Source organism: Cyprinodon variegatus, unplaced genomic scaffold (genome assembly GCF_000732505.1).
Source record: "Cyprinodon variegatus isolate N-32 unplaced genomic scaffold, C_variegatus-1.0 Scaffold333, whole genome shotgun sequence".
In the NCBI taxonomy this organism is placed as follows: Eukaryota; Metazoa; Chordata; class Actinopteri; order Cyprinodontiformes; family Cyprinodontidae; genus Cyprinodon; species Cyprinodon variegatus.
In genome coordinates this window covers 643,207-668,217 of record NW_015150786.1, presented here as the reverse complement: position 1 = coordinate 668,217, position 25,011 = coordinate 643,207, and the positions used below count along the sequence as shown (strand labels likewise).

The window sequence follows — 25,011 nt, the reverse complement described above, 5'->3', positions numbered from 1 at the left end:
CCAAACACAACTTCAGTAGAATTTGAACTATTAAAACATTCTTAAAATACTTAACTGAAAGATTTTAACAGACTTTAAAAGGCCTGAGATTTTCACAAAAATTTTATTATTACAAAAGTGAATTTCTCAAACAGTTTTACTAAAGTCTTCATCTCTCTTTGCAATATCAGAAAGACAGCCAGTCATGTAAAATAAAAAAAATAAAAAAATAGAATATTGTGGATAACCTCAGAATCCATTTTTTCAACCTCAACGTCCTCTCAAATAAAACGATATGGACAATCCAAAACGAGAACCTTGAGGCGATGGACCACTGGGGCTGTAAAAGTTCTTCCATACAAAAAATAAATCTTTATATTCAACAGATTGTAAACGTACATTATTCATTCCATAGTCAGAATTTCTGACGGCTGAAATGAGCGATAAGCTCATGTTGAACAGTAAATGAACCTCGCCGAGATGAACTGCATGGAGCTGAGAGTTTAAGAACTCTGCAGCTTTTGTCCAGTTGATTGAACCAAGTCTTCAACTTCATGATGTTTCAATCTGCCAGTCACAAGAAATAAGAAAAATAGGTTATTATGGGCTATAAGGAAAGAATTTCAAATCAACCACGCACATTAAAAAACATGGTAAGATGAAAGACTGAGAAACACACAAATTATATGATGATTTATGATGGATATGACTGTTTAACCACCTTTCACCTGATATATTCATTTATTTGATCAAACAAACAGAGCTACATCTTTCCCTATATGGGTTCTCTTAGAATAATGCAGCTTTACTACAACCATACAGTATGACCTAGCGAAAACTTAATATTACAGATTATTTGAATGCTTCTATCAAACGGTTATGGAAAAAAAAGGTTTGCATGATTGTCAATACATTCATGATAATTACAGAGGGTAGTAGCAGCAGATATTAGTCAAATGCATGGTGACCGACTCCGTAAAAGCAGGAGTGTTGGTCCTCTGTTATTCTGAAGTATTACGGTGGACAGTAGAAGATGGCCTGTCATTGTAATTAGGGCTGCAATTAACGATTATTTTACAAATCGATTAATCTCTTTATTTATTTATTTATTTTTTTGATTAATCGGATAGCAAAAGGCTTTATAGCAGAAGACTTCTTAAAAATTAAACCATGTGAAACTAAAACTTGAGGAGTTCTGGATAGGGCATATTGACCGACAAAAATGTTTTTTTAATCTAAATGCAAAATGCGCACAAAATTGTATGCAATGTTGGTATAACTGCTGCTCTATCAGCTAAAGGCATGTTGTACCCTCTATACTCCAGTTAATGATTAATCGATTACTATATTAGTTGCTGATTATTTCAATAATCGATCAATCACGATTAATCCGATGAATTGTTTCAGCCCTGTGAGAGCCGAGGCAATTAGCTATTAGCTATGACCTGATGCATAAGAGAAAAAAGATTCAATTTGGAAATAATTGAGTTATTGGAGTCATCTTTTGTTGAGTCTGCACTTTTATTTATATATTTTTTTAATCTGATTTATTTTAGAAGCTTTAGAAATTCATACCTCTGTAGGTATTAAACCTCTGTAAAAGACAAAAGCACCAATGATATGTTACAGGTAACTGATCAGTATTTTTAAAATTATCTTCAAGCTTATCCCCATGTTTACTAATGGAAATTAGTAACGTAGTGTCCCTGTATTCCACTTTCACTTTAATTTACTTTTAGTGTGTGCATATTTCAAGAAATAATTTTTCATTGGACACAGATGCAATTCTGTCTTCAATTGCAATGATGTCAAATGCTTCCCCTGATAGCTGATCATGGGTTTCCCTTCTTGGAACTGATAAGCCTTTACAACTGATAGATGAACCCACCGGATTCCTGGAGCAGCTGGATCTGCATTTCTCCTGAAATCATTCCTCTAGCATCTAGGTCATCCAAAAGTGAGTTTAAAGCTTCCTTCTGTCGTCTTTCCCGATCCTTAGCATTCCGGAGTTGGCGTTCCAGTTCCTCAATTCGTGCGTGAGCATCAGATATCTTCTTTTTTATCTGGTTAGGATCGAGGGCGTAATGATGATCCTACGAAAGGAATCAGAACAAACATTGGATGTAAAAGTGCTCTGAATAGTTGCAATTTTGGGGAAGATACACATTTCAAATCCTGTATAATTTAGATTTACACTTCTTCCCTGTGTGCAACTCTGTTAGTTTATCACAATAAACGTACATGAATAATTGTGTTCTTTAAACAAGAAAAAGTTTCATTTATATCATACTTATGCAAATGATTATACTAACAGAAAGTGACGGTTTTGGAGGTTCAGGACACTTTGGAGCAGGGACTGGATCCTTGATTGGTTCCAACGCACGACTTGATGTCCTTGTTGACCGAATTTTAACAGGCTTCTACAGATTCAATGAAACATTCAAAAACAAACAAAAACAAAACATGATTACTTTAAGCATTAGATGCATATTTTGTTAAAACAATATTGTGTGCACAAACCTTCTTTAGGTGTTTTGGAAAAGATGTGAAAACAGAAGGGATTACACCATCCCTCAATCGAACAGTTTGTCCAGTTCGGTCAAAATCAGCTTCAGTGAAGTGCTCACTGCAGAGGACTGTGTTATTAGATGGCTTGAAGTCCATCCGTCTGGAAGCTAAGATCCAGGCTTTCCTGAGTCCAGGATCTTTGGGAAACCTTCAAAAGCATCATTGATGTTATGTTCATTTTAAACTGCAGCAATGATTTACTGAGTGTGTATGAAGTTAACCACGTGAAGTATGTTTTGGTTTGCATCTGTAATCAAAATATACCTGATTACAACAGATATAAACTTACTGATGAAAAGTTATCCCTCGATGTTTACTTAACGTTGTGCGTTTGCTTTTGCAGCCATACGCCGAACACGACACCGGCATATTAGATTGTGGTTATCTTTATAACAAAAAAAATGCTCTACTCGCCTGCTGTCCACGTTGACCTACCTAAGATGGCGGACACGGAGACGTACGTCTCATGAGTAGCAAATACTGCGTCTCACCGTTTTTTTTTACGATCGGGGATTTTTTGTTGCACTCTTTGAGTAGAGTTAAATCCTTACGACCAATTAAAGTGAATAAAATGTGTGAATAAAATATATAATCGGGAAATTCCCTAAAGCGACGGAACAACGCTCCTCGTCGTCTCATAGGTGGATGAAACGGATGAAACCTCCAGCCTTTAGAGGGCGCTGCTGTGTCACGGGGAAGTGCCATGTTTGCGGAAGTTTGGCTGCAGTTGCTAACCAAATAAATTGACATCTTTATTCGTGGATACTGCGCTGAGCTGTAGTTTGTGATCTAAAATGAATCTACCGAAAGGACCAGATTCTCTGTGTTTCGATAAAGATGTTTTTATGAAGGTGAGAGCTTGTCAAACTTAAGTTATCAAGAGCGTTACGGTTAGCCCCTGTCAACCAAGTTAGCATGACACGAGCCGAAAGTCGATATTTAAAGTTTATTTTTAATGTTTAAACATTTTTGCCAATATTTTCAGGTAACGTAAAAAACTGCAGTTAGCGTAGATGTTTATATGCCAAATATATTACTCATTAACACCAGCTTATCTTGAGAAATTATCACACTGCTAATGTTGCTCTTTAAAGCTTTAGTAATATTTGAACCCTTTACCTTTTACACACTTTGTGTTAAGTATTTTATTAGTAAAATAGAACGTTTTTAAGCAAAAATTGGATATGCATATATATATTTACTCCTTCATTATTCCGATGGCAATAAAAAAGACCACATATAGTTATATTGTAGTAAATGTAATTAATACATATACATATTATGCCTCATTTACTCCCAATTTAAATAAAACAGTAAGGGAAAGACTATAAAGGATTTTTTTTTTTAGATATCATCAGTGAATTTAGATCAGGGAAAACTTTACCCTAGACTTTTATAATTCCCAGATTAGCTGTTTAATTCCTATTTCAAAAAATGAAATGATACAGCAAATATGCAATCTAACTAATCTGACAAGTTGGGCAAGGTGAGGATTTTTGATGAAGGATCATAACTCAGGAGGACCCACAGAAATTATTGAGCAGGTGGACAAATCTATTGATTGGATTGTAAAGCATTCCAATAATATGAAGTTTATGGAAGGATGGCCACCATTATAAAAAATAGTAATATATTGCACACAGCAAACATGAAAAAGAAGAAAATTTTTAACAGGAACTTGAAAGCTAAATTCATTTCAGAACCCAAAAATCCTGTTTTTTGTTGAATTGTTTGTGTATAAAGTAGAGTTTGTAAGAGTTCTTTTGAAATGCCGTGCAAGTACAATACTGACATATGTTTTGCTGTTACTTCCAGGATGACTTTGATGTCGACCAGTTTGTGGCTGAATGTCGGAAGCAGGTCCAGCTGGAGGAGATGAGAGAAGACCTGGAGCTGTACTACAAACTGCTAAAAACAGCCATGGTGGAGCTCATCAACAAGGATTATGCAGATTTTGTCAACCTCTCCACCAACCTGGTCAGTAGTTTTTAATGTCGGCCCATCTTTCTGCTGACAGATGGAAAGATAAGAGTAGGAAGAGGCAGTTTAGTTGTATACATATATACATGAAAGGGGGGTCATTAAAGGTAATTGTTGGCCTGGCTAAACAGGCGAAGTGTTCTGTTTCCCTGTTGAGGAGTCAAAAAAGCTCAGCTTTTGACTCATTTGTGCTTAAACGAGGGAATTCCGTAAAAGTAAAAAAAAAACAATCCACTGGACTTTATTTCCAAGATTTGCAGACATTTTGCTACCTCTCCAGGAAGCTTTCTTAATTCAAATGTGTGGATCCGCAGTAAGTTTGAGTCTTTATGTAGACAAGGCCTTGTATTGCTTGGAAACATGCAAATGGAAACCGATGAGTGGGTCGTTTGGTTCCATTGTTAGCCTGTAATATCTGAAAGCTGTCTATGATTCTGAAGGTTGGTTGTTAAAGGGGGGATTCAATCAATCAATCAATCTTTATTTCAGACACAAAAGAGGTCCATAGTAAAAACAAAAGAAAACAAAAGAAAAGAAAAAGAAAACTCTCTGTAATTGTCTCCTGTAATACCTAAAACCTGTCTATCCTTGTTAATGGTCGGTTGTTAAGGAGGTGTTGTTCACCAACTGAAGAGGGGAGGTGCTTTGTTCCTCTGTGATGGGGTGTGGTGATATCCGGAAGGGATCATCTCTATAACTGAATTTTAAGTTTTTGGAAGCTGGAATCTGAGTCCACCACCTCTGTTTAAGGTTGTTTTTTCTCTCTTAACATAGATGGCTTCCTTCACGCCCCTCTGAAACCACCTATTTTCTTAATCCAGAATGTGAAAATTCTGGTCCTCAAAAGAATGTCCTTTGTCCACAAGGTGTAGATGTACTGCGGAGTCTTGTCCAGATGAGGCCGCTCTTCTGTGTTGGGCCATGCGTCTGTGGAGAGGTTGTTTGGTTTCTCCAATACAAAGATCAGAGCGTTCCTCTCTGCACTAAACAGCATATACCACTCCGCTCATATTCGGTCTGGCGGATCCAGACATTTGAATTGAGAAAGCTTCCTGGAGAGGTAGCGAAACGTCTTCAATTCTTGGAAACCAAGTCCAGTGGATTGTTTTTTTTTTAAACTTTTACGGAATGACTATGACCTGGATGACTGAGAATCTTCATCAGCTTAAAGGAGGGAAGAAACACAGTTTGAAATAATTCCAGCCCACCTTATATACAAGCACTTGGACTCTCTTACTTTCACAGTCTCCTGTTTCTTAAATGATTTAAACAAAGCCTGCATGTATGATATGATCGCAGTTTAACAAAGTGAATTTTCAAATTGCAGAAACACTCACTTTCAGTCACATTACATGAAACAGGAGTAAGACACTGATTTTTCTGACGCTAGACCTTCTGGTCACGGTCATTTGCTTAAAGCAGGTTTGCTACCTCACAGAAGGAAAGAGAGTTGCAGCTAGTTTGCAGATTCGAGCATGGGAGTAGAAGTAAGAACTTAACCACATACAGTCACTGCAAAATCCTGCAACAATGGACTCTGGACATGGAAAACCCTGGTGTGAAATATCTGCATGCTTGTTTATTGTCGTCCCAAAATTGGTTGATAGCCATTTTGAAACCCTATTTCAGTCTTAAATTTTTTTTTTCGTCACATCCAGAAACATTTCACATTTGACAGATTTATTGTCATAGTTTATAGTAATATAGGCTCTACAATTTTATTAAGTTACTGTTTTTTTTATCAGCCAGTTATGTATACTGACTCTGTTCATTATTCATTGGGTGTCCACATGTATAATATTAGTGAATATAGGTCAGCCAATGTAAACTCTTCATTCTGGGTTTGTCTGCAATGATTTTGGAAAACCAGCAGGTGTTGCTAACGAGTGGTACACTAACAGTCTCCATACCATTAAGTAAATTTAAAACAAACTCAAACAGGCATCATCTACCAATCTCTAACACAGGGCTCCTTAGACTATGGTTTGAAAACATGCATTTAAAATATATTGTAATAATTTGATCAACTGTTTATCATATATTCTGTTCTCAAGGAGTTCCTTAAACCTTTGCTCCTGCATTTAATATTTAATTCATGGGGATGCATTAAACACATCACCAACATGTATCAGACCCTGGCCAATGTTAGCTCGGGTCCAAATCTAGCATATTTTTTTAGCCACCATTGAGTTTTATTTCAAAGTATTTTTACATTTGAATATGATTTCAGGTTGGAATGGACAAAGCGCTCAATCAACTTTCTGTGCCATTGGGCCAGTTACGGGAGGAGGTTATGGTATGGAGTCCTTAAAGATATCTGGAATGTTTTGATCATTTCCTTGTTTTTGTGTCCATGCTAATTTAGATTTGTATTTGTTGCAGAGTCTGCGTTCCTGTGTGAGTGAAGTAATACAGGCCATCGATAACCAGCTGTCCAAACAGGAAGACCTACAGAAAAAAAAGGTTTGGATCCTCTCCATTATGAATACGATCTTTGTATTGGGGTAAAGTTGTCTGCGGTTCTAGAGTCAACCTAGACATGTTTGTGCCAAAATGACCAATGTAACAAGGCTGATGAGAAATTAAAAAGCTGTGTCCCTATTTTGTTAAATGTTTCCTTTCTCATCCCTCAGGTGTGCGTGCTGAGGCTGATTCAAGTGGTTCGCTCAGTGGAGAAGATTGAGAAGATTCTTCACTCACAGAGCTCAAAGGACTCCAATCCTCTGGAAAACAGCAGGTGAAGCAAAAATAACAAAGCCCATTAGATTTTGACTTTTTTTTTTTAAAATTATGGTCTAACTTTGCAAAAAGCAGACTTGGAATATAAATTTTTCTTTTACACTTATGATATTAATAAATTATTTCCTACTGACATATTGCTGGACTGGTTTAGGCAAATAAATGTCAGAGGGTGATATTTGTTCAGCTTGGTTATATATTAATATCTCTCAGACTGATCATATCTCTGTATGAACAGCCCTTTGTTAGCAGGTCAGATCCTGGAGAGGATTGCCACAGAATTCAACCAGCTTCAGTTTCACGCTGTGCAAAGCAAAGGCATGCCATTGCTGGATAAAGTCAGACCTGTAAGTGTCAAAGATGTCAAACAGACTATAATAATAAAAAGATCTTATCAGTAGTTCAAATGACTTGATGCTCCCTTTATTTATCCTTATTACACAGAAAACCTGTTTGCATTTGAGTCGTAGCTTTTTATTGAAGCCAGTGTTGTAAAAGAGTAGCAGTGGAAATGTTTTTTTTTTTTTTTTACCATGCCTGATGTGTTCCAACAGCGTATTGCAGGGATCACCTCCATGCTGCAGCAGTCTCTGGAAGGTCTGTTGATTGAGGGTCTGCAGACATCCAACGTGGACATGGTGCGCCACTGCCTGAGGACGTACGCTACCATAGACAAAACTCGAGATGCTGAAGCTTTAGTGGGACAAGTTCTGGTTAAACCATACATGGACCAGGTACACATGCAGTCACATTTAAAGGTTTCTAGCCTGTTTTTTTTGTTGTTGTTTTTTTTCTGCCACAGATGGAGAGTTGGGGGGGATTTATATATGTTTTTTTTTAGCATTATATATTTGTCTGTGTAAGACAGCTCTTTAACCTGCCCCTTACTATACAGCACCTCCATCAGCTCCTTTGATAATGCTGCAGGTCCCTCTTGCAAGTTTTCTTTTTTATCATTCATTAACTTTGCAGGGATGCTAGTTACACGCAACACTGGGCAATAAATCAATCACAATATGTATCCCAGCGGAGACTTGATCAATATTAATAGAAAATATGTCAGTTAAAAAGGTCTATAATTTAGCTGAACTCAGATTCAGAACCAGACAACATTCTTGGGGATGTATGGAAATGAATTAGCCTCTCAACTTTTAAGGGCACAGCTAAGTAGGATTTGAGGTCAAGGCAATTGTTAGGATAATTATCATTAAAGATATGTGAGTTTATTACACCCTAATATTACCTGCCTGTTAAGTATCAGAACAAATTTTTTCCCCAGTAGTTTATCTCATTACCACAGTTCCTCTGTCCGGACATACAGTTATCATTTTAATTCTAATATAAAATGAGAGCAGTGTTCTTGATCTTAGAACAAAGTGTAATATTTTGATAAGGCTGGAGCCATGGATGTCTCTTCCTTTGTTAGATTTAAGTTAAGGTCGAAGATTAAATTTAATTTAAAAAAGGGTTATATTTTAAATCCAAATTTTTCCCTGGTCCTTACTTCAAATAGGTAATTAAAAAAAAAAACAATCATTGCTATTGATTGATATGAAAGGCCTACATTATGATATATGGTTCAGCTATATTGCACAGTCCTTGTTGCACCATATTTTATGCACTCGGTAGTGCCTAACCACCCGGTGTTTTATGCACTAAAATGATACCACCTACATGCTTTTGTGTCTTTCTGACTGATACTCTTTAAAGCTACAGTGTGTAATAATTACAGGGATATACAGTCAGAAATGTAATATATTATACATAACTATGTTATTTATCATCATCTACGAGCTCAGCCTCTTAACCTTAATATTTGCGTTGCCTTAGAATTCGTTATTTATAATTACATAGGAGCGGGTCTCGCAGCCATGGAGGCAGACATCTTTGCGCTACAGCAGCGCAGAGCCAACAAACTAGCGATTGCGAGATCGCCAAAACGTCACAACGATGTAGAAAAAATAACGGGTATATTTATTATCTTAAGTCTACATGAAATCTATACCCTACACAGACTAATGAAATACTATCTGTAAAATTATCTATGTAAACAAACCTCATCACTTGAGAAGGTAGGTGATGCGGACGTCGTGGAAGACATTTTGTCCCGTAACGCTCGCCGTACTGTTGGGGGGGAGAAGCGGTGGGGGGGAGATGTTCATGTTGCTGCAGTCTGCAGTCTGACCACTAGATGTCGCTAAAAGTTACACACTGTAGCTTTAAGAATTAGATCCCTCGTTCAAAGGAATTTCTCTTTATGTTAAATTTGACTAAGAAGATGTCAGGAAAAAACAAATAGAAAATCTAATAGAAAATCCTTCTAAAGCCTATACCTCCTTATCCTTGCAGGGTCCTGGGTGGCAGGTTGTTACTCTGCAGGAATCAAGGCACCAACTCAGACCTTAGATCAATTTAAAGAGAGAAAAAAGTGCATTAATGTTCTTAGACTGTCAGGAGGATCCCAGAGTACTCTGATATATTTCACCCTTGCCTTTGGAGGATATACATAAAAGCAAAAGCTTTTTGCTGTAAAATATCAGTGACTTATATCATGTTTATTTACCTACTAGATCAGCTAGACTTTGGAAGGGTTGATCAGACATAGTTAATTCTGAACACTGAAACATCCTCCGTTAAAAAGGGTTAGCATTTTATGAAACGCATTCAATTTTAACATGCTACAACTCATATAAAATGCAAAACAGTTCGATTTGTATTGTTTTGGTCTGAATAATATTTTTAATAGTTTACAAAACTTGACATTTTAAAAAGAGGTGCTTTGACTTTTAATGCACTTGGAAAAAAAACTAACTTGGTATCAAATTATGCTCAATAGGGGAATAGTTTGTCATACAGAATTTTGATGAAATCCTGAATATCCAGCTTGTAAGTAACAAAGATCGCCTGTTTTCCTTCAGGTTATAGTTGAAGAAGCAGTGAAGTCTAATCCAAGCGGTCTTCAGATGATGTACTCCAGACTGTTGGACTTTGTTCCTCATCATTGTAGACTGCTTAGAGAGGTGACTGGGGGAGCCATATCCAGGTATTATCTATATCCTAATAGAAGTTACTCAATGCTTTAATGATTCAAATTGTTTTTCCTTTCTAAGTTGTTAATTCTATCTTTTGGTTCTTAATTTAGAAAGTTCATTATCAGCCTTTAGTATGGGTTTTATTCTGCTCTAAATGTGGTCGAAATTTTTTTTTTTTGTTTGTTGTATGAAAAAAAATGTTTTCCTTATAGAAAATTTAAAACATTGAAATCAACGTTCATTTAGCCTTTTTTTTGTTTTGTTGTACCTCAGCGACAAGGCTGATACAGTTCCAGGATATGATTTCCTGGTGAACTCTGTGTGGCCGGAGATGATTAAGGGAATAGAGGAAAGGTTGGCTTACATCTTCAACCCTGGAAACCCAGAGATATTCTATGAGGTATACATCTATGTTTTGGCCAGTGGTTAACAACAGTCTTGAGTAAAATCATCTTGTATTCCTTATGGAAAACATTGTTTTTTCTTTCTTTTAGCGCTACAGCGTTAGCATGGACTTTGTTCGCCGCTTTGAACAACAGTGCAGTTCACAGGCGAGTGTGAAGAGACTAAGAGTTCATCCCTCGTATACAAGCTTCAACAACAAATGGAACCTGCCCGTCTACTTTCAGCTACGGTAAATATTGCCCAAATTTGTTTTAATCCTCTGGATCTGTTGCTAAATAGACAGTACACCCCCAGAGTCAGGCAGTCATGACAGAAAAATTAACTCACCCAATTTCAAATAAAGCTTAAAATGTATGTTTTGCCTAAAATATTACTTGAAAATACCATAACATACCAAATATTACAGTTTTTTTAATGCAAATGTTGTAAATCAGTTGAATAGAGTGAGCTATTGTAGCTGTTGGCAGTAGGTTTAGGGTTGTTACGCTGCTCAAAAAGTGAATATCTGCCCCAATCCTTTATTGCTTTCATCTAGGATGAACCTACATTGTCCTATTTTCCCATCAGTTCTTATCAGTTTCCCTGTCCTTGCTTAAGAAAAACGCTATACTGTAACTAACGCATTTCACTCTGAGCTTAAGATATTCAGTGATGTTTGGTTAGTTTTTGATCACATTAGCATTTTAAAGCTTCACCAACCAGACCAGGTTTGGTTTCATCTGCTCCTTTAGTGGTTATTAGGTCTGTAGATTTATCCGTATAAGCTGTGGATCCCTGCAGCTCCTCCAGAGTTAGCTTTGCCCTTTTGGTTGCTTTTCTGATTCATGCCTGTCCTTGACAAGGAGGAAGCTCATATCTTAGGTGGAAGATTATGTCATATTTTTTTTTTTTTTTTCAGATGACAAATCCTTTTATTTCTCAGTAGAAATTCACCAATATAGCTTTTTTTAAAGGCAGATGATGATAATTTGGACATCAGTCTAATTGATTCCCATTATGTGCTGCTGGTTTTTAGGGGCATTTTCTGCATGGCCGTTCATTTAAACAAAAGAAACCTTTAAAAAAGCCAACAAAACAGTAGCGATTGACAGCAAATGGAGGGAACAGCACTGCTTGCAACTCAAGTGATCTCTTATCATGGCTGCTGAATGCACTAATAAATCAGCCACCATGTATCAGCCAATACAAAGAAAACGCATATTGGCCCAAAATATCAGTCGGTCGATGTATTTGTCTGCCTCTAGTTCTTGGGGTTTTGCCTGCATCCTAAATCTGCTTCAAGCTTCTTCGAGTTCCTTTGTCTTCATCATGCTGTGTTTTGTCTTTGATATCTAACAGACCTCTAACCACTGTACTAAACAGCTGTTTCTACAAGATGAACAGTAGTGGGCCTACTTTAGTATTTAACTCCTGAAAGAAAATGGTTGCACTAGATTCAGGAAAGGTAACAGTAAATTGAGGGCACCACACAAGAAAGATTTGTATTAGAGATTGAAAAACCAGGTCAGATTTTTATCCAAAATGTTTTTTTCTTTGACCTGTCACATGGAGTCCTAAAAAAAAAAAAAATCAGAGAAGCTTGTAGCTGTGTAATGATCAACAAGTCACACAAAGAGTATTAAAAGGTGGAAATTATCCAAGTTTTCCAAAACTAGGAGGATGTGTTCATTAGTTATTAGCTGAATATAAAGTAAAACCATTTATTTTATGGAGCTTCTGTTTAATGTTTGCTCAACTAGTAGAGATTTTTAGGTGGAGCGGTTTTTGCATTGAGGAAAGTATGTAAAGGTGTCATTGTCTGAAATACAATAAACATTGTGAAATAAAGTGAACATTCAGCTCTAGGTGTAGTTTGCAAAACTGCTTTTAGCTTTTTGGACTCAGATTAAACGAATGACCCGTCAGCATTCCCTGCAGATAAACACAACTTGGCAGACACTGATGATGGGAAGAAGGCTCTTTTTTTTTTACTGGAATCTGGGAAATTTCTAATGGTTGTTAGTTTCATGGTGGAGAAGGATTCAAAGCGAAATGTAAATAGACGATGAATGCCAGCATGTTGCTTAACTTTGCTCACAAATGACACAAGACCTTTGGAAGAATGGTTATTGATCTGTGTGGAAAAAGGTACACAAGCCCTGTTGCCCCCACTGTAACACTGTAAAACGCAGAACATGTAGGTTCAGCGCTGCACGTCAAAGCAAAGATTGGGTTTCGTATCTTTATTTCACAACCCAAACCTCCACAGCTAGGCTTTTCCGGGAAGTCCAAAATTTCCATGCACATGTTGTTGAATGTTTGTATCAGCGCTGATGACACGTTGTCCTGTCCCACTCTCCATACTTCCCCGTCTCAGGTACAGAGAGATAGCTGGACGGCTGGAGAATACCATAAGTGAAGGATTAGAAGCAGCACCAGGTGGGTGTTCATCTGCAGATATAAATTTCTGTGTCCACAGCATAGGTTACCCACAATACCTCTGTGTTTCTGCTCTTTCCCAGCTGGTAGTTCGTTCCACCTGCAAGTTTCTGAGGTTTTGTGGTCCTGCTTGGTAAGGTGCTGGTCAGACAAGGTGTATCTGTCACCCTTGGCTCATCGCTTCTGGAAGCTGACGCTGCAGCTGTACTCACGATATGCCAAGTTTCTGGAAGAGGTAAACCTCAGAGAAGAAAGTAAATGCAGCACTAGCAATAATGTGCTGGTTTAAGCTGAAAGCTTAAAATATTAGATTGACATAAAGAGAATGTCATAGATTTTAGGTTTAGATGAGTTATTCTGGGTTGTGGTTCAGTCATTTATTCTTCCCTGCGCAGGTGTTAACAAAAACTCCTACCCCTGAGGCTCCAAAGGAGCCGACCAGGCCTCTACCGAGCTCAGCCTCCTCCACGTCTAGCCGCACGTCGATGGATGAAGGCGGCAGTGAGAGCGGAGGCCCAGCGTCTCTCTCCACAAAACAGCTGGTTTATATCGCTGCTGATATTCAGAGGCTGCAGGAGAAGGTGCATCATCCTAAATACACAGACACCTTTATTTAATCACACAGTGTCATGCATCTGTTTACAGAACCAAACTTCAAGGTATCATAATGGGATTTTAGGTTATAGATCTAAACAAAGTGCTAAACTGAAATGTGAAAGGAAGGTCTGGCAGTCCCCATAAAGAAAACCATTTCTGATTGTTTTTGTATAGCTGCTGACCTGTGGGAATGTCAAACATCTGTATGGGCTGTGAAATCTTTTTTTTTTTAAATCTATTTACACAAATGATCTTCTTCCTGTTTAGATACCAGAATTGTCAGAGCTGGTCAGGCAGCGATTAGAGGCTCTGGGGATGAAAAACTTTGCTGTTGTTGAAGGTAAGCCGGCCATGGAGAGCGTAACGGGATCAGTTCTGTGCTCCATTTCATCTGGTTTATTTAAATCCAAAAAGAAGAAAGTAAACCCGAGCTATGAATATCTTTCATATTTTTCTCTTTGTTTTTAGTTATACTATAAAAAGATGATGTTGAATTACATCTAACAAACCGAAACATCTTTATGATATACAAGGGAAACCTGTTGGGAAACGTAATAAAATTATTGTTGGTTTCCTGGTAAAGTCGCGCAGCCTTTAGTGTTTTAACTCATTCTGCCTCAGTTTCAAATGAATAAATGAATCTCTATGCCTTATGCTCATGAATTATAAAGTTGAGTCTTTTTGGATGTTCCTGTATTCAGGGATCGCCACAGTATGTCATTGCGTTCTGCTCACAGACTTTGCAGAGTTTAAACTGGTTGCCCTTCCCAATGCTTCAGGGAATTTAACTCTAAGACTAGATTTTAAATATTGTTTTAAATCATTAGCTTTCAAAGCCGGGTCCCATAGTGAGCAGCTGGTTAATCTTGAGGATACCTGGATATTTACAAAGCTCTCTGCCTTTTAGACGCTCTCTCAGACTCTAAGGCCAGCCTGTCGAGCAGTATTCCATCTCTGAACACCAAGATGACGCAGCATCTGACTGAACGCTGCTGCCGCTTCCTGAAAAGCGCCTCAGAGGTTCCACGACTCTACCGCAGGACCAATAAAGTAGGTGGATGTTTCCCCCTGATTCCCCCCATTTTATCATAAACCTTGTCTTTTGCAAAATGTTTCTTTTAGAGTAATTTGCTGCAAATAGAGACTCAAATATTTACATGAAGTTGTCCTGTTTCTTTGGGGGGGGGAAAGAAACATAACAGGATAATTCCCCTTAATATTAATGAAAGTGGAAACTAATACATTTATTTTGAAGTGCATTAAAAGAGAAAAGTCCTAAAAGGCTTTAACTATTGCCTTGGTTTTTAAAATGACTATCAGTCTTTTTTTATGAAAGTAGAAGCCAAATAACTTGCCTTGTAAAATGTATAATAAACCAAAATGATTCACATTGACATTAAAGGAATTTCTGGCAGGGTTTATGCAAACCATATCATCGTAGCCCTTGTCCTAGCTAAGGAAAAGCACCTACATAGCATGATGCAGCCACTTCCATGCCTCACATCACATGACATATTAAGGATGATATGCAGTGTTGATTTTCTTTATTCAAATATAAGTAAATGTTGGCAAAGGCAACATGCATATCTGAAAAGTATCATAACACAGGTAATATATTAGTTTTATTCTGCTCTAGATGTGATAGCTTTTCCTGATTTGACTTATTTGAATTTCCCCATTTGAAGGATTTGCCAGTACGTGCATCAGCATATATGGACAACGCTTTACGGCCATTACACCAGCTCCTAACAGACTCAACAGGCCTGGTCAACCCCAAAACAGCAGAAGAATGGCTCAGAGTTACGCTGTGTGACTGCACACAGAAGTAGGTTTCACCCACAAATGTAGAGAAAACAAAGCCCAGACACAGAAGATGTTATTTCTTGAAGGAATTTCACGTAATCAGTTATTTCTGTCAAAATAACTAGAAGTTATCAAACGGTTTATCATCATATGTTCAGGTACTATGAGACCATCTCAGAGGTGCTCAGCTCGGTGAAAAAGATGGAAGACAGTCTGAAACGTCTGAAACAAGCCAGAAAGGGTGCAACAACTGCTGTTACAACAGGAGCCAATGGTGGACCAACAGATGACAGCAAGATTCGCCTTCAGCTGGCCTTGGATGTTGAATATTTGGGCGAACAGGTAAATGACACTTTAATATACAAATGATCACACTTACTTATCAACACCTCAAAAGAGAAGGAAATAATTTAGCTTTAAGTTACTGTGTCAAATTTTGCTTCTGTTCCAGATCCAGAAAATGGGCCTCCAGCCGACTGACATCTCCATGTTCTCCACCCTGATGGAGCTTGTGAAAGAGGCTCGAGAGCTCGCAGAACAAAGCCAGTAGAACCTTCACTCTAAAATGACGATAAACATCCTGCACACCTCTAAAGTCTCTCGAGATGTGGAAATGTAAAAGTTTTATCTGGTGTAGGTGGAGGTGGTTCCCCTAGAACCACAGAGGAACAGACTTTCCTGTTGGCCACATAAATACAAGAGACGGAATGTTACTGCGGGATCATATATACTACTGTATAGTGTTTTTGTTCTGTACCAACTACTTGAAAGATTTTTTTTTGGCTTTATAATATTTGTAAAAATAATTTTATTTGTAAATGTTAAAGTCGGTAACGGCTTGTTTATGTAATTTCTGTTTAATCTGAATGGAATGATTTTGGTGTTGATGAGGAATAATCAGAAATGAAAACTAAGGACTCTAAATCAAGAATTTAGGAATAAAGTGAAATGTTTATCTCATGATTTAAGGTCTATTTATTAATCCACTTATTGTCTCTCAAGCTACACATGGTTCTATACATTTTCTAGAAGTTCAATTACTATTTCTGCCTTTGTGTCATTTAGCAAAGCAAGAAGATTCAGTTAATCTGTAGTGGAATTGCCAGTTCTTTTAACCCTTAGTGAAGATGTGTCCTGGGACTGATAACTAAGAAAGAACATTGATTTTTGGTTTTAAAGCTTTGTTTTGTTTTTCTTTACAATTGCCCATGCTTTAGACCAACAATGTAATCTAAACATAGAGACTCCACATTATATTATTTATACTTTAAAGAGTTTAAGGCCTCTAAAGAACTTGGAAGGGAAATAGGCCCACAGCATTATACATCCTCTACAATAATTACCAGTGGGTGTAGAGCAGTGATTCCCGAACTGGGGTACTCATACCTCATGTGGTCCATGAGTGCATTGCTAGTAGTACATAAAAATATTTGATTAAATATTATATATTTTGTTACATATTTTCTTGGGTAATAACATAAAATGGGGCTGGGATCTGTTTTGTTTGTTAGGACCCAGTTAATAATATGATTATATTTAGAATTTATATTAACTTCCAGGAAACATATTTATGTTTTTTCTTGATTTGAGATGGAAAAACAAAATGCTCAAAATATTTTCAAAGATTGTTTTTATTTTAGAATTAGTTAGCCATATTAAAACCTTTGCCTCAGATTTTGCCTGCCAGCTAGATGATAGATTTGGTGAGTCTGTTCTTAAATGAGTAATTAAATTCCTCAGCTGGAAATTGATTATTACAAAAAGCAATCATTATCCAGAAATCATTTTCTAAAATTTGAATGTGGAGCGATTGTTGAATTTGTTTCAACTGTTCTTTAAACTTTTTTTTGTTTACATTTTTGACCTTATCTCAGCTCAGATTACTGCAACATTAATGCTTCACTCTCTTTATCATTATCAACACAGATTTGTAGGCCAGAGCAAAGCATCTTTTTTCCTTTTCATTTTTTTTTACGCCTCTATTTACAGAGCTGTGAAAAGCTTTGTGCCCATTTGCAGGTTTTTATTATATTGGTTTTAGTTGCTCTTTAAGGTTTAAGATTCTCAAACTAATTTTTCATATTGGGCAAAGGTAACCAGAGGAAATGCATACCTTCATTAAAAAAAAGGATTTTAAGTTGATTTAATATTAAATAATAATAAAAAAATCTAGTTGGACTAATTCGGCCTTCTTTGAAAAAAATCATCAGCTCTTAAGAAATCTTTTAGAAAGCTTGGTTGAGTTTCACAAACCTCCCCAAGGCCTGATTACTGAAGGATCTGTAGAATTAAGAGATCACATTAAAGTATAGTGGAGGATGTTCTTTTTCAGGTGGATCATCAAAATAAGTGGTCCTAGTGTGGTGATATGTTTATGTAAAACAGTCTTATGCGCTCATCCCCATTTTCACCTACTGTTGGTGAGTCTGACATAGTAGAAAAACTGCTAATCTTATTCTGAAAAGTAAGCTTGTATGAGCGATGCAAACAGCAACTTTTAAACAGAGCGTGCACAAGGAGAAATGGGCTCATGCATGCTCTCCTACGTGTTAAATAGGCGTTCCCCCTCAGGGGCAGTTACAGGGTTGTGCATGTGTTTTTTTTTTTTTTTAAAGGGGAGAGGGCAGGTCTTTTCAAAAATTCACTATACCTTTAAATAAGACCTTTCTAACGAAATGAAGTAGGACCCAGAAGGTCTCGATTATGAATGCATAATGCAGAGATATAAAGAGATTCAAGAAAAGATGAGGAAAAAGTCACTGACATAAAATTTGAAAGAGAGTTTCAGTTACATTTCTGGAGTCTGATCTCAAAGGGGTCATTCACACTCAAACTCTGTAGCAGATTTATTATCAGAACTCTGCAGATAAGAATGGGTCACAATGGGGAACAGAGGGAAATGCTCAGTGGGACAACCAGCTTTTCTTTTCATCTAAAATATTTAAAAAGTGCATTTTTATGATCGTTTCTATAATTTCAGGGCTGCACAGTGGAGCAGTGGGTAACACTGCTGCCTTGCAGCAAGAAGGTTCTGTGTTTTATTCTCGGCCTGGGGTCTTGTCTGTTCTCCCGTTGCATGCATGTTCTCCCCGGCTTCCTCCCACAGTCCAAAAACATGACTGTTAGGTTAATTGGCTTCTCTAGATTCTCCTTAGGTGGGAGTGTGTGTGTGAATGGCTGTTTGTCTCTGTGTTGCCCTGTGATGGACTGGCGACCTGTCCAGGGTGTACCCCGCCTCTCGCCCATAGACAGCTGGAGATAGGCAACAGCACCCCTCGCTGCCCCAGCAGGGATAAGTGTGACGTAATTTTTTATTTTATTTCCCCAGGCTAACTTTTTCTACTTTTAAAATCTCTTTGATCTGAAGAACTTTGGTGTGACAAATCCTTATTCAATAAAATCTGTGGTATGTTTTAGGACTTTAAATCAAGTCAGTTTTCTGGGATTTTAAATGGTCACAACAAAAAAAAAAACAAACCCAGATGAGCCATCCTTTGGGAATGGTTAAAGTTTTATTTAGGCTATCACAAATAAACAAAAATAAACTCTTAATTACAATATTTCAAGGCATTAACTTCAAATAGTAAACTATAACTACTTTATTTGAAACTATAGTAAATGTAAATATTTCCAAAAACAAAGGCTAACAGGTTTTAATCAAGTCGGCAGTAAGAAGTCAGCCTAAAGAATCTATCCATAAATAATATAAAGGGAATCCTGGTGATTCCAGTAACTGTGTGTGCTGACCTTTAATAACCATAACACTGTTGAATACTATAAGAGTTATTTGGCTTTAGCGTCATCTCTCTTTTTTACCGTTTGAACATTCTTTTCAGATGCATCAGCAGTATTAAACACCTCTAAATAGTGGGGTTGATGATCTTGCCCAGCAGCAGTATGGATCCATAATACTCCTCTATAACAGAAAAAAAGAACGGCCTGTTGATGGACAGCTTCAGAGCGATGCCTGGTTCTGGGACCATGTCCTGAGGTTCTGCTCCATCTCCTGACATCTCAAACATCACATTGTTGATTGCCTGACATGGGAGGGAAGGAGTTATTAATGACACACACACACCGACTGGATGAACATGACTGTACGTCTAGTTTACCTTATCTATGGAGAAAGGTTTGATGTCGCTGATCCGGCTGAACTCGGCCTGGGAGCCAATCAGTGTGGGCTCAAGAGGCGGATTCATGGTGATCAGAAGGTCGCGGATATCAATCACAGAAGACAGGGAGAATTTAGGGAGAGACAGCTCCAACAAACTAAGAAAGAAAAAATATCTAAAAATTAGAAAGTGTATAATCTAAATCTTTTCTCCTTCAGTCAAGAACTTTGTTTCTGTTACACAGATTTATTGAAGAACTGAGACAGATGCCCCTCTACAATGACTGCAAAACTGTGTTCTGTTTAAAATCCTATTTGAAATCACATTAAATGCCCAATAAACCCACAATTGTAACTTTCTAGAGCCAAGAGCTTTATGCGTTCCAATCTTATCTCCCAGTATGGCTGCTCTGCAGACAAGACATTGTGAAATTGCTGATAGAAACATTTTCTTTACAGTTGCTTTGGTTTGCCATTAAACCCTTTGAAAATAGTTATGAAAATATCCTTTATGAAAACCTTCCTCTGTTGGTTAAATGCATAAAATAGCAAGTGACAAATGATCCTCCTGTATAGTAGCTAACCAGAACAAATACAAAATCTCTTTGTTTTTAGACTTTTAATATGTTGTGTTTTATCCTGTTTTTACCAATACAGCAAGAAAGCTGCCAAAATCAGAAATTCCACTTTGGAAAAGACAGATGTTGCAGAGTAGCCCTCAATATGACATCTTCCAATATAAAATGTAATAAAATATTCACATATAAGCTTTTAAATAGAAATTCTGGCCATTTTTATCTAATTAAACCAGCTGCACACATTGGCTGTTTGACCTTTACTGGTGGAAATGTTATTTTGGTATTTAAATTAGTGAGATAGGAAGAAACCTGTTATTATCTTGCACTTCTTATAGCAGCGAGCATCACAGCGTTCAGCAAATTCACCTTGTTTTTTTTTAACACCACACCTTCAGTGCTAAATTTAGCATGAGAAAACAGGAGAACACAAGTTTGATCAAATCTCTTCTCTCACCCTTCCTGGAGGTTCCTGTGCCAGCCATGCATGAGGTTGGTGAGCAGTTTGGATTCTACATGATCGAGGGTATTTCCTTTGTGAGGTAAAATGAGTAACATGTAGGACTTTTTACTGAGTGACAGCTTCACAACAGTGCACCTATTCACCTTGAATGAAACAGCATAAAGCAGAGAATTCAAATTCCATGTTCATCTAATGCATCATTAGCCCATGAATACACGAAATAAGAGAAACTTTGAAGACGTTGTACCTTATCGTTCAGGTAGTGGTAGTGAGTTGTGCGTGTCATCACTGAAGTCATCACTTTTGTTGTTTCATCCACATGAAACTCTTCCATGGAGGTCTTATCTGGCTGAAAAGCTGTCAACCAGTTACCTTAGCAGAAACAAACAGAAAACAAAGTCAGGTTTAATTAGGTCAGTAATTACTGTTATAATTAAATTGGAAACTAGGAGCAAACCTTTAAAGCTGAAGGATGACAGGAACAGAAGGTTATTGCTTTGGTGCAGGCCTTTGAAGACATTGTTCACTTTTCCATCTGACGTCTTCTGCACAAAGCTGTTCACCAGGGTCTCTGCCTCTTCAGGCTTTGAGAAGTCCACACCTCGGTTAAAAGATTGATCTGAGAAGTCCTGTGTTCCTTGAATAAAGTCTCTGGATAGCTGAGCATCACTGCGAGGAAAAGCCCACACCTGGGTAGTGATTTCATCTCTAGGCCCATCGTCGACTAGAGAGTTGATGCCTTGTAGTGTACTGAGGATCTTATGTCCATCTACTAAAGATACACAGTCCTCTCTGTCGGTACCACTGCTGAGGCCAAGGAATTCCTAAAGAAAGCAAAGGATTTTATCCTTTAATTAAAACTAAATTATGTTTTCCAAACATATAATAGAAAAGAATTCAAATTTATTGTCATTACACTGTCACAAGTAAAAAGTTACGAAATTAACTCTCTGCATTTAAGCCATTCCCTTGGGGAAGAGTGTGGGGTTAAGGGTCTTGCTCAGGGACTCAGAGTGGCGTCCGTGGGAGTGGGGCTTGACCTCAGGACCTCTGGGACCCAAACGCAATGCCTTTACCACTAGGTCACCACTCCCCCAGTGTAATACCGTAATTTTCGGACTATAAGCTGTGACTTTTTCCCAATTTTTCGACCTTGCGGCTTATATAACATGCGGCTTATCTATGGACTTTTACAGCTAACGGCCACTAGGGTAATACCTACATCTATTGATTTTACCATCCACCATGTTGACGTCACATTTGCTTCAACACAGAAGTACGGTAGCTGCTCGCGGGAATGCGGAGGAATACCGCATTCCCGCGACTTCTACCGCAGACTTCTACCGCCAGTGGTATGAGACAGAACAACAGCGAGAAAGACAGACATTGCGAGTGCAAGACAGTTTGTGTGACACCCTCATTATGGAAAACAAACGTACCGGTAGAAATAAAATTAGAAGCTTCCCCAAACAGTTTCCTCTTTCCCAACAATCCTCTCTGTGCACAAATCATATGGTATTTAAACATAAAAAACCTGCGGCTTATAGTTTGGTGCGGCTTGTATATGTACAAATCATGCAATTTAGCTTCTGCGGCTTCTATTCAGGTGCGGCTAATAGTCCAAAAATTACAGTAATACAAATGTCCCAAAACTACCTGTGTATAACAATTCAAAGACATGCACCTGATAAGAGCGTGCCGTCTTCTTAGAAGCTCCTAGGTAGAAAGCAACAAGTGATCCGAAAGTGTTGACAGCAGACAAAAGGGTGTTGGTGTTGTTCTGTTTCCTGCTGAGAGCGTGGTACATCCTCAGGCCCAGAGGGTTCAGTAGTCCAGACAGGACCGCGGTCCTCTCTGTCATGTTCTGCTTCTGTGTGTCCAAAAGAGAAAGGTCTCTGCTGTCTGGGGTCAAAACCTCGATGTCAAGGGATCCCACAGGGATTGTCTCAAAGGGTTTATCAGCTGAGCTCTGCAATGTCTCACAGCTGACATTCTCAACAGCAAAAAGATGGAAGGGGTGAATGTAGACACGGTTGGCTTGGCTTCCAGCCACTGAGCAACATATCAGGGCCACCAGCACATGTGATCGTAGCATTTTTCCTTTTGATGATTGTTTCTCTGTTGGTAAACACATACATGTTATTCAGTACATCGTGTTTTATGTCATAAACCACCATCTCTATAGGGACATTGAACTTGAGTTTATCTAAAACTGGAATAGGGTCATAAGAACTGGTTTCATCACAACTCTGGCTACATCTGGTTTTGGGTCCTTGAGAGGTCAGCTGGAAAGGCTGACTGACGGATTCAGGTCGAGCTAACAGACAGCTCAGTTACCTTTCTTTGTTTGAGCTTTGGGACAGACTGGATATTGACAGGTGTATCATTGTTTAGGAATTATAGTTTACTTTTGAAATAAAAAAGATGGATATTCCTATGAGACATAAACAAAAATAAACATCCTAAGGGATTTAGGAATGTTGTATACCAGCCATTTGATAGCACTCTTCTAATTCTACCAATAGTGGCAGTCTATCCAGCCAGAGGCATGATTCCAGGATTATTGATGAATTCAAAGAGCGTGTAATTTCCTTGCAAATTGCTGAAAAAGATGTAATAATAGTATGGGTATACATATTCAAGCCTATATGTAAAATTTACGTGAATATAATAATAATAAAAAAAACAACAACAGAATTTTATCTCTTGATTTGAATGTGTGGACTGATGGACTCTTGTGCAAACGTGTTTTTCTCAGCTGTTTAGACGCGCAGCAGCACAGAACACGGCCTTGGTTTCTGATCAATAAAGACGGCGCCTAAAGTGCAAACAGCCACTCTGTAACTGAGAACATTACTGAGCTGCAATGATTTATATCAAACTAACCTTCAGACAATAACACTTTGTATTCGTAGTGTATTCTTTTTGCACTTTACCATCAAACAAAACTTTCTTTCAAACTTAAAATTTGTAAATGCAAAGATTTTCTATAATATTTCAGGTATCTAACCTCTTTAGTTCATCATAGGACTCAAAATCTCATGCATCTCATATGGGATAAAGACAACATTTCCACTTACCTTGTGGGTCTGCAGTGAAGGAGTGAGGTTCAGAATGAGGTCCTCTGTACTCTGCTCCTTTACTTATGTCCAGCTGGTCAGCAGCATTGGTTACACATTAACCAAAGATACACTGAGTCAGGGGCTTTACTGTCATGAATCATAGTTCGCCTTGTACTGATGAGCAACTGCAATAGATTTATCAGGAGGTCTGACAGAGAGAAGTAAGAGAGGGGGGTAAAATTCCATAAGTTTACCAGGAAACACTTCAACTTGTTTGTATTTTTTTTCAATGTTGTTATTCTGTCTGAAATACCATCATGTGGTGGAAATGTTTGTTTCCAGCAGGATGGAAGTAGTTTTCATCAGCATGGGGGCCAAAGCAAATAAACCAGTGAGTGATATCAACGTCATAATGTTGACGCTGAGGTGCAAGTGATGAGAAAAGAGAAAACAAAAATTAATCTGCTTTTTTCATACAGAGAAATTAATGTCTGAAGTTCTCGTTGGAGGTTACACCAAAAAATAAACAACCCTGCAGGAATAAATACCATTTGTGTTCTGATTGCTGTTGATCTCATCTGAGCTACAACATCGTCACGTGTCACACAAAAATTATTGTTTATTCTCTCGCAAAATGCTGACTCTGGATCCAAAGCTTAAACAACCAATTCTCTTTACGGTTACACTTAATCTCATCCTCGTATAAATGGGTCCTTACTTTGTGCACGGTCCTTACTTTCACCAGAGTCCTGGCTTAAGTTCAAATGAGAATCTGTTAAGGGAGCTAAAGATTGGGGTAATTGTAAGGGAATGGTCCAATATCAGACTTTGAGCATATCACAAAGATAAATAAATTAAAGCACCAGTGGAAAAATACTAAAATGCTGGTCAATAATGTCTAAAAACGATATGATACGATTGTTGCAAAAAAGGCCACAAAAATTATTTAGATTTTTATGTCCGTACAGCTTCCAAAAAACAAAAAAACATAATTTAATAAATACTTATTTTATATATTTCTTTTAGAAGAAAAATCACCATTACCACCATTATTATATGTCATTAAATATTTATTGTGAGCGGTTAGGGTGTCAGACTTGGATCCCAAAGGTTACCGGTTCGACTCCCGACCCGCCAGGTTGGTGGGGGGAGTAATTAACCAGCGCTCTCCTCCATGACTGAGGTACCCTGAGCATGGTACTGTCCCGCCACACTGCTCCCTTGGGGCGCCATTGCACGGGTGAGGCATAAATGCAATTTCATGGTGTGCAGTGTTCAC

At 37.8% G+C, this 25,011-nt stretch overlaps 3 protein-coding genes across 3 annotated transcripts; 1 reads left to right on the top strand and 2 right to left on the bottom strand.

The window, feature by feature from the left end:
• Positions 1-3,199, bottom strand: LOC107091345 (THAP domain-containing protein 6-like). Its single transcript, XM_015385198.1, has 5 exons — positions 2,837-3,199; positions 2,500-2,695; positions 2,292-2,399; positions 1,868-2,072; positions 1-546 (listed from the first exon to the last, which is right to left on the bottom strand). The coding sequence occupies exons 1-5, from the start codon at positions 2,914-2,916 to the stop codon at positions 542-544; spliced, it is 594 nt and encodes a 197-aa protein (XP_015240684.1). The 5' UTR covers positions 2,917-3,199; the 3' UTR covers positions 1-541.
• A 45-nt stretch (positions 3,200-3,244) lies between these two features.
• On the top strand, positions 3,245-16,526 carry cog2 (component of oligomeric golgi complex 2). The gene is made up of 18 exons (XM_015385186.1): positions 3,245-3,398; positions 4,363-4,524; positions 6,758-6,823; positions 6,910-6,990; positions 7,161-7,264; positions 7,505-7,613; positions 7,821-8,000; positions 10,185-10,309; positions 10,572-10,698; positions 10,793-10,932; positions 13,060-13,121; positions 13,205-13,356; positions 13,517-13,702; positions 13,986-14,058; positions 14,626-14,768; positions 15,404-15,543; positions 15,680-15,863; positions 15,973-16,526. The coding sequence occupies exons 1-18, from the start codon at positions 3,342-3,344 to the stop codon at positions 16,069-16,071; spliced, it is 2,190 nt and encodes a 729-aa protein (XP_015240672.1). The 5' UTR covers positions 3,245-3,341; the 3' UTR covers positions 16,072-16,526.
• A 2,520-nt stretch (positions 16,527-19,046) lies between these two features.
• On the bottom strand, positions 19,047-23,871 carry agt (angiotensinogen). The gene is made up of 7 exons (XM_015385199.1): positions 23,751-23,871; positions 22,355-22,788; positions 21,128-21,494; positions 20,918-21,042; positions 20,665-20,813; positions 19,634-19,790; positions 19,047-19,558 (listed from the first exon to the last, which is right to left on the bottom strand). The coding sequence occupies exons 2-7, from the start codon at positions 22,763-22,765 to the stop codon at positions 19,382-19,384; spliced, it is 1,386 nt and encodes a 461-aa protein (XP_015240685.1). The 5' UTR covers positions 22,766-22,788; positions 23,751-23,871; the 3' UTR covers positions 19,047-19,381.
• Between the last annotated feature and the right edge of the window lie 1,140 nt (positions 23,872-25,011).